The sequence below is a fragment of the Macrobrachium rosenbergii genome, chromosome 49 (assembly GCF_040412425.1).
Source record: "Macrobrachium rosenbergii isolate ZJJX-2024 chromosome 49, ASM4041242v1, whole genome shotgun sequence".
Classification (NCBI taxonomy): domain Eukaryota; kingdom Metazoa; phylum Arthropoda; class Malacostraca; order Decapoda; family Palaemonidae; genus Macrobrachium; species Macrobrachium rosenbergii.
The window spans coordinates 9,821,615-9,831,614 of NC_089789.1; the positions used below are offsets into that span (position 1 = coordinate 9,821,615).

General features: G+C 40.5%; 1 protein-coding gene across 4 annotated transcripts in view; it reads left to right on the top strand.

The window, feature by feature from the left end:
- Positions 1 to 10,000, top strand: part of LOC136832072 (abnormal cell migration protein 10-like) — an 891,193-nt gene that overhangs the window by 670,969 nt on the left and 210,224 nt on the right. For 2 of the 4 annotated variants that reach the window (XM_067092684.1, XM_067092685.1), the window contains exon 2: positions 2,187 to 3,932. The exons of the other annotated variants lie outside the window; for them this stretch is intronic. In XM_067092684.1, the coding sequence (XP_066948785.1) occupies positions 2,421 to 3,932 (1,512 nt within the window). In that variant the 5' untranslated portion in view covers positions 2,187 to 2,420. The remainder of the gene's footprint in view (positions 1 to 2,186; positions 3,933 to 10,000) is intronic. 4 annotated transcript variants of the gene reach the window in all.

Consider the following 10,000-nt stretch of genomic DNA (forward strand, 5'->3'; position numbering starts at 1 on the left):
GGATTTGTTGCTGAAGAACTTTTATCGATCGTTTTGCCGTTCGTGTGAGACTCTCTCTCTCTCTCTCTCTCTGGGTTGTGAGAATGTTTGAAATTATTTTTTACTTTAAGTAGTTTGCAAGTCTGAGTCACGTACAGTTCAGTTCATTGTTTTTAGTAATAAATATTTGATAGATTTTAACGCCTTCCTTATTAACTTTATAATTAGAAAGTTCATTATTTATGTATGGTAGGAGATACCATCTCACTCCCAGCGAAAATATCTCTCTCTGTTAAGGAACGCGTCTCGGCATAAATTGCATTTTATTGCTGGATATCATGCAAGACCCTGTGTGAGAATTTCAAGGTCAGGATAAGGCTGGACGGAGGAATGAATTGATTATAGCTTATAGAACCCCGCAGTGTGTGCGTGTGTGTGTATGTTTGCACGTGTGTGTGTACTTGATTCTGTGCTTGTGCGCGCGTGATGGTAATGATATACACGTAGCCCCTAGTCTCACGGGTTTGCAGTAATAATGGACAAAGAGTCCGGACGGTTTGCTTTCGAGACTATCAGCCCAATACTGGCTGCGTTCTGCTTTTGGTCAGTGCAGTCGAAGAAGAAGGTCGGTTTTTAAATCGTCGTCGAAGAAGACGGACGCTGTCAACGTTCGTCAGGGAGGCGGTCGGTTTAAACGCTCGTCGAGGAAAGACGGTCGGTTTAAACGCTCGTCGAGGAAAGACGGTCGGTTTAAATGCTCGTCGAAGAAAGACGGTCGGTTTAAACGCTCGATCTGGCTGTTACGAAGCGCTTTCTTGAGGTGTTCATTCCCGCATCATCAGGGCACAAATGAAACTCAGTTTGGAAGAAAGGTGGAGGGCAAACAAACAGAAGAACGATTTACTTGACTTGAAAGAATCTCGCGAGAGACTCGATTTGAAATGTTGAACAAAAATTTCTTTCTCAAAATTGCATCCTGTTAGATGCAGGTCACTGTTCCCATTGTTCCCGCAAAATTGTGACGAGAGACAAGAATAATTTCCTTTCCGGTTGGCTGCGTTCTTCCTGCGTAGCTAAGCGGTATTGTCCCAGTTCTGTTAGCATTGCGATGCTTGTTCACGTTGTTTTTGTTGACTTTTGACTTCAGTGCTTGTTACTTGCGCCAGGAACTTGCTGGAAATCTTGTCGAGTGCTAATCTGGAAGATCTGGAAAATAATTTTATTGTTGTGTACTGATTGCTCTCATTTTGGTTCTCGCCTGTGAATGCGGTTGTTGAATCTGCGTTACCTGAAACTCTCTCTCTCTCTCTCTCTCTCTCTCTCTCTCTCTCTCTCTCTCTCTCTCTCTCTCTCTCTCTCTCTCTCCAATTTTTTTTTATTTTCATTGTACTCTGCGGTGCTAGGTACCTCATGTCCCCTGAAAGATAATTTTGAAAGAATGATATTCCATTTTGAATTCATAAAATGAAGTGGGTATCATTAGCTGGTGTATGGGTGTGTGTAGGGGGCGGGCGGGGGTGGGGGAAGTGAAGGGTCAACTAAACTGAAAGTAGGCTTTTAAAGACCGATGCAGCCTTACTGGAACCTAGCCTGAGCGGCCGTTGTGGTGGGCGCAATCGAACTCCTGACCTTTCAGAGAGAGAGAGAGAGAGAGAGAGAGAGAGAGAGAGAGAGAGAGAGAGAGAGAGAGAGGGCCCTTGTTTTGTTCGGATAAATCAATAATTTAGTTTTTCGTCATTGGATTTCCATTGTGCCTTTGATTCTGCCGGGGGCCTCTGACAAGTGAGTGTTGTTTTCTCGCTGCCTCATTGGTACAACTGTTATGATTGTTGTTGTTAATGGTTGTGATGGAGTTTTTTGTTTTGACTATTTTTTTTTATTGGTAGGCTTTTTTTTTAGGTTATCAAGTGGGGTTATTATTATTATCATTATTATTGACGTTGTATACTTATTATTATCATAGTATGAAAACGCACAATTCCGTTGTCCAAATACATTAAAGATTTACAAAGCTTTCAGAAACCTGCTTACTTGGAAAAACTCTGTAAATCCTTTGAGAAATCCTACGTGGATTTCATTCTTCATTTCTCGCGGTCAGTACCTCAGGAAATCCTGCGGCCCAAACATGGCGCTATTAACACGTGCTGAAATAGGATGCCAGATCAGTATATTAGATGAATTAAACCTTTGCCCTTTTCACCTTTCAGGATGTAAGCAAAAATGACAATTGCAAAAGCCTTCGGACACGACTGGACTCGTACGGGACTTCCCTCTAACGTATGAAATGGGGGAAGAATCTATGAAATAATTGGATTAAAAAAAGCCGATTTGAGAGAGAGAAGAAAAAGCAAAAAAGTGAGATAATTATCTGTCAAGATGGAGCTCTTGTGCGGCGTCAGCAAATCCGACGGCGGGTCCTCGAAGCCCGAGCGCCGGGCGGGATGGGGCTCTGCGTGGGGCAGAGCCAGCATGGGCAAGGCGTCCGTCGGCAGCCTCTCCAGGGTCAGCGACCTCGAGCGCGGCAGGTGGGGCAGCATCAAGAGGTCGGCCACTCTCCCTCTCAACGTCGGCGCCAGCTTAGGAGGCCGACCCAGGACCAACGACTCGAGGGCGCCGAGGTCCTCCTCCCCGCAGCCTCACCGCCGGCACCTGCTGCCTCTTCGACTCTGCCTACTACGAGTACCCTGAGGCATCTGATTCACGACCCTTACAATCACCCCATGTGCGTGGGCGGCGGGGGCGGCAACTCCAGCAGTAACAGCAGCACCGTCTTGGTGGATAACGTCGGGGAGCCCGGAGGAGCCCTTCGGCGCTCCCACACCCTGCCTGTGAATGCCATGAGGAAGGCACCTGGGCGTGTCCCAACTGCCATTAAGTCATCTACCCTTTCCTCCACGTCCTCCTCCTCCTCCTCTTCGTCCTCCTCCTGTGCGTCATCCTCCACCGTCTCCTCAGCTAAGCGCGAGGGATCCCTGAGGGGGCGGAGCCTAGAGAACGAGGAAATTGGGATGCCGCCGCCCAGGGATGGTGGTGACAGCCTGAAGCGACAGCCAGCAGTCCTCGTGGTAGGAGTGCCAGTCGTCCAACCGTCCCACCACCACCACCACCCGTCGTGCGACGAAGACAACGTCGACACCGACACAGCCACCGACGTGTCGGAGACGTCGGCGTCGTCCTCTCTGGTAGCACGCGATGCCTCCGAGATGCATCCGCGAGGCGCCGCCGTCGGTACGCTGATGCGAGCGAACTCCACTGGAAGTAGCCCCTTCAGGAGAACGCTGACATTGCCTGCAGGAGCAATCTGCAGACGTTGTCCTGGCGCCAGGGCTTTGGATGTGAGGAAGCTGTCCTGTTTGCATCCGAAAGCGGAGTCTGCTGGCGAGGAAGACAAAGAAAACCTAGACACAATCACTGAGCCGAACGCAAACGACGTCAAGGATGATGACAATGCTGCGGGCTCGGACGATCATGGCGTTGGTGGAGGTCGACCTTCAACCTCAGCTTGGCTGGGTAAGAGGCACTCGACCACGTCCACGCTTTCAGGGCTATCACGCCTGACGTCTACGACGACTACTGACGAAGGCGTGTACCTGTACAGTGAGGCAGGCAGCGTGACCTCGGCGTCCGTTTACGGTAGCGTCCGGGGAGGCTGGAGTGGCAGCAGCATCGATGAGGGCATCAGCGTATACAGCGCCCCTTCCCTCGCCTCCTCGGGCGACCTCAGCTCCCTCGGCAGCTTTTACGAGCGCACGGGCGCCCGGCCGAAGCAGAGGACAGGCCAGGGCATCCTGCAGAAAAGGATAGGTAAAGATGAGGACGACGAGAAATGCAATCGCTGTCAGAGGGATTCCGGGGGAATGGGAGGGGGCCTGACTCCCCTCCGGAGAACGAGGAGCCTCCGGGGTCCTCGGCATCTGCCTGTGACGCCGACGTTGCTCAGACTTCTGCAACTGGTGAGTCTCAGTTTTATGATGTCTCCTCTCCTTTTTTTTTTTTTCTTTTATTTGTTGTGTCTCCTTTCGCATGAGAAAACAGTAATTCCAATTTACTTCTACTGTAATGATTTAGGTATATTGTTACCTTTCAGATAACAAATGAGAGAGTGAAAGGTGAGTGTCTCTCATGTTTCGTTAACTGACTTTTTTTTTATTTACCTCTTTGCCCTTCGAACAATAACAGCCTTTTTTAAGTATTTTCAATTCTAGCACTTCCTAAGAAACAGGTAGGTACAAAAGATGCCTTTCTGCCTTTGTAATGGTAGTAACTGAACTAAATTTAAGCAAGTAATTACGTTGTATGTGAAAAGAAAATTATTTGCATGTCTCTGCGGATGATATAAAGTCGCAGATTACAGTCGATGTCACTCTGCATGATGGAGAACAAAACTGGTCATAAAACTGTACCCTGTGGAACACCTGATATTTATAAAAATTTGTGTAGGAAAAGGTGTATGCATGACAGTACTCTCCTCATTTGCATATTATACAGAATAAGCATCATGTTTATGTCAGGTATGGTTATACAGTTATGTCATATGTGATTTATGTGTTTATTGGACGTTCATGGGAGATGGATAATATCGATCGATGACTGAGAATAGACTTGCGTCGTCGTGGAAAGTGGAAAAGAAAGCACTTATTATATTAATCGTGTAGAGCTAGGTGAGAGGGAGACTAATTAGTGCTGAAGTGGAAGAGATGGTAGAAAGTGATTTGTAGATTGGAAATGAAATGGGTAGATTCACTTGATTACCTCATGGTCACTGGTGGCCTCTGTTTTAGTGGTTTATGAAGGCGCTACTTGCGAGATTAGTAAATAACGTTTCATGTAAAATTCATTATTAGATTGTTGGAGATTGTTCTGGGATTTCAGTGAGTTTTTATATTATTTTCCTAGTTTAATTTCAGTATGTTAAAGGTAAATTAAAATTGGAAGTTTTGTTTAATGCAAATGTGACATGAAGTACAAGCATCTCACGTATATGCATTGGATATTAGGGTTCATGTTTAGGTACTGGGGTTCTCTCACACGTAAATAGTTAAATCAAATGTAGCCATCTAGCTTTTGTTACGGAAAGTAGGTTGAGAGATTTTAAGAACTAAACTGCCAGTGCATATTTTTTTTTTATTTCCTTTTTGCAACTTATCCCACAAAGGTATATTCCTCATAAAAGTGAACATAGAGCAATTGAGATTTGAGCACCAATGGAGAAAATGCATCAGATTATTATATTATCATATTGTCACAAATAATTTTACAGCCTTTAAACATTGTTCGCTGTCAATATTAGTTTACGTCAGGTTGATAATTAATTTAAATAAATAAGGTTGCTCATGACGCAACCGTAAGTTCCTAAGATTACATTTTAAAAACGTTGACAGAAGTTTCACTAAAACTTAAAACATTGATTTTAATAAGAACGATTATCTATAAAGTATACGCCCGGTCACTCGCTTCATAGAAAACGAGTACTCTTGTATACACAGAAAATGGTGAATGACTTTGAGGGGAACTATAACAGATTTTTAAACTAGCCTTGCCTTGCTGTTTATTTGTTCATTTTTTAAATTGCATTGTTAACCGCCAACTTGTCTGTTCATATTCAGACAAAAAATTATAATTTGATTTAGTTTCTGCTAGAACGATACAACAAATACTTTGGTTATCCTAAAACTAGGCGTTATTTCCTAACTGATTCACATACAGTGTATGAGGTGACTAGGCCTATCCCTGTCAGTAACGAGAAGAAGAGAGGTTTAGTGAAATACAAATGAGAATAACAGAATTAATGGAAGGGTCTGGGTCAACCCAGGGCAGGTGAGGTGAGATTGCGGTCACAAGCGGATGTTTTCGGACACCTGCCTATTGTGTAAATGTTATTTTGACCGATGGTGACCCATGACCTCACCTGTCCAGTTTCTGTTTGTCATTTTAGCTGTTTTATTGTTTGAGTGTCTACCTGGGTCCCAGGATTGTTTGAGTGTCTACCTGGGTCCCAGGTCACAACACCCCCACCGTCCCATACGCAGTTCATCTTGTTGCATATGCTAATTTTATCTGGTTATTTAATTACTCACACCACGTTTAAAGTCATATAGGTATGAGTTTAAAACTCGTATTGCTTGTGGAAAATATTTTTTATTACAGATGAATTATTTTTGCAGGCAATGACACTTACGATTTATATGACTCATAATACTCATAAAAATAAGTAACGGTTTTTAGTACAAATATAAAAAGAAGTAACGATTTTTAGTACAAATGAATTCTTCGCGCTAAGAATATAAATTTTGCATCGAATACCATATTTAGGTGTTAATTCAGCATGCAAGTCTTAACTAAATAGTTGCATATAGAAATGTTTCTTTTATGCAGTTGGCGTAAGTAAATAACAAAGTACATCTTCTTCTTCTTCTTCTTCTTCTTCTTCTTCTTCTTCTTCTTCTTCTTCTTCTTCTCCTAAATCAACAATTTTCTTTCCTTTTTCTGTTGAAAAATATGTAGTTATTATTATTATTATTATTATTATTATTATTATTATTATTATTATTACTATTATTATTTCTGTTGTTGTTGTTGTTGTTATTGTAGATGTTTTAATTTTCCAGTTTTTATTTTTCTTCATCATCTTCTGATTAATATTGTTATATTAATATTAAAACAACTATTTTGCTTCTCTTTTTGTTATAAATTATTATTATTATTATTATTATTATTATTATTATTATTATTATTATTATTATTATTATTATTATTATTATATTATTATTATTTCCAAATTCCAAAACCCAACGGGTACCCATAACAACAGATCCCTCGCTGGATCCGGTCAAACGAAAATCGCTAATACACAATCTCGAGTTTCGATCCGGTGGGAAGATCTTATATACTGATGACAGATAGCGTTATCCACAGCCTTATCTCTTGAGCGGCTAGTCCTACCAACCGTCTGATTTCCATAAGTGCTATTGCTGCGTCCTCTCTCACCGTGTATGCGTGTTTTTATTTTTTATTTATTGAAGTTTCTACTTTCTATTCATTTATTTCTTTGTTTATTTTAATTTACAATGTGCGATGAGATTATTTTTATTTTTACGTTATTGTTTGCACAAGACTTTTTGCTGTCGTGTAATTCGTCAGTCAGTTTTGAATTTATTGTACTCTTTAATTTGTGTTGCTGTGTTATTTATTTATTTATTTTAATTGACAGTGTGCGGTGAGATTATTTTTATTTTTACGTTATTGTTTGCATAAGACTTTGCTTTCGTATAATCCGTCGCTTAGTTTTGAATTTATTGTACACTTTAATTTGTGTTGCTGTGTGTTTCATGTTTATTTCATATTACATATACATACATACATATATACACAAGCGCATACACACAAACACACACACACACATACACACACACACACACACATACATATATATATATATATATATATATATATATATATATATATATATATATATATATATATATATATATATATATATATATATATATATATATATATATATATATATATATATATTATAAACAGAGTATGATATATATCTCACAGAATTTATGCTCTTTCATTCTCTGTCTTTTACCTCTGTTTTAGTTCACAATACAGTCTATTTAATATCTTTCTTTTTTTTTCTTGTCACAACATAACCAAAGCAAAGCATCGATTGTATTTTGGCCCGGAAATTCAGCGACGTGTATCTGAGGCGACAGCCCTCGGCCGCGGCCGCCCCCATAGGTCCATTTGCATAAACGGCATGGCCAGGAGAAGGGGGCTTTCGAAAATACATTAAACCACTGGGCGGTCCCTTTTGCATATTCCACCTCACGCCTTATGTTCATTTTTATCTCTCTCTCTCTCTCTCTCTCTCTCTCTCTCTCTCTCTCTCTCTCTCTCTCGAAGGAGAATGAGGGTGTTAGACCCTAGGCGTTCCAAAATACGTCCCTTCAGGAGGAAAGTTAATGCGAAATGCGTTTTTCCTTTAATGTATTATTGTTATTATTATTCAGAAGATGATTCCTATTCACATGAAACAATCCCACAGGGGCCATTGACTTAAAATTCAAGCTTCCAAAGAGTATTATGGTGTTCATTAGGAAGAAGTTAGAGGAGATATACAAAGTAAGGGAAATATACAAAGAAGAAATCTCAGTTATTAAGAAGAAAAAATAAATTAAACAAATAGATAAATATGTATCCAAATGAAAGGAGAGTAGTACCAGGGTTGTAACGCATTGCATCTTCGCTTGAACTTTTGAAGTTCCAGTTGCATAACATCCTCAGGGAGACTGTTCCGCAGTCCGACCGACGGTATGAGGAATAAAGGGCCTCTGGAACTGAGAAATTCAACAACGAGGCACATTTATAGCACATGTCATATGAAATTATTTGTATAGGGTTTCAGAATAGGTTATGGAATCTTCTGGTCTCCAAGCATTTAATTTGAATTGGAATATAAAATTTAGACCTAAGGCCAAGCGCTGGGACCTATGATGAAGTCATTCAGCGATGAAGGGGAAATTGAGATTAAAAAGGCTTTAAAGGTGCAACAGGAGGAAAACCTTTTGAAGTTGCACTATGAAACAATTGTTAGGAGAGGGTTGAGGAAGAGAATATGAACTCAGGTACAGTAAAAGAAATGAAAGGGGTTGCAGGTAGGGGCCGAAGGGACGCTGCAAAGAACCTTAAATAAGGCTCACTGTTCACCGCTTGAGATACACTGATGATACTACCTACCTACAGGGTCCAAATATTTACGAGAGGAGCAAATTCATTACTGCTGTCTGCTGCAGACGTCTCCTGAATTCCAGGTGTATCGGTGTCATTTTCCATCCCTCATTTATTTATCACATTTCCCTATATAACTCTCTCTCTCTCTCTCTCTCTCTCTCTCTCTCTCTCTCTCTCTCTCTCTCTCTCTCTCTCTCTCTCTCTCTCTGCAGGCTGATTTCCATTTGGATTCCTCTTGGGTTTATAGTTTGTTGACTTTGTCCATAAGGTTTTTTCAGCTGAAGATTTAAAGAAATCAAGAAACAAAATAAAAAGCAACGGTGTATTATATCATGAACAAGGGAGTGTTATGTCCGTAGACTTTTGTGGTTGCGTGTGTTATAGCCGTTTAACTTTGTGATTAGTGGCAACGTTTGCAGCTGACCTTGTTTCTATAACCTACGGCACGAGAAATGTAATTTGCCATTGATGAGGAATGTGGTTTATTTTATAGATGAATCTCTCTCTCTCTCTCTCTCTCTCTCTCTCTCTCTCGCGAGTCATTCCTCACGTCACTTGGATGAAACTCTCTCTCTTTCTCTCTCCCCAAGACATTCTTCATCCCTCCGGGATGAAACTATTCATCATATGTTGCTCTCTCTCTCTCTCTCTCTCTCTCTCTCTCTCTCTCTCTCTCAGTGATGTATGAATGTGTATTTATATATATATATATATATATATATATATATATATATATATATATATATATATATATATATATATATATATATATATATATATATATATATATATATTTATATTTTACACATTTGAATATCAACTGTTACCACTCCAAAATAACAAAATGCAAAGCTACTTCACAAACTATTTCTTTGGCATGCGATCCATTGTGAGTTATGGGTATTGCATTTCAGCGGGAGATCGCGCGCGCTCGAGCACGCACACGGGTGACACAGCAAAGGCACAAACACCCGGACATGGCAAAACCAGCAAATATTTAACTCCCATGCTGGTGCCTCGGGAATGTTCTCTCTCTCTCTCTCTCTCTCTCTCTCTCTCTCTCTCAACTTCTTTGTTCTTAACACGTAACATTTTTGTTCATTATCACATGTAACATTGATTTATTATTATCAGTTATTAGTTATTATTATTATTATTATTATTATTATTATTATTATTATATTTAACCTTCAGCAGCTTTCCATTACTTTTGTGCTTTTCTATAAAGTTGCAGTATATTCTCATTACTGTCAGTATGCATCGATCAATCATTCAGCTG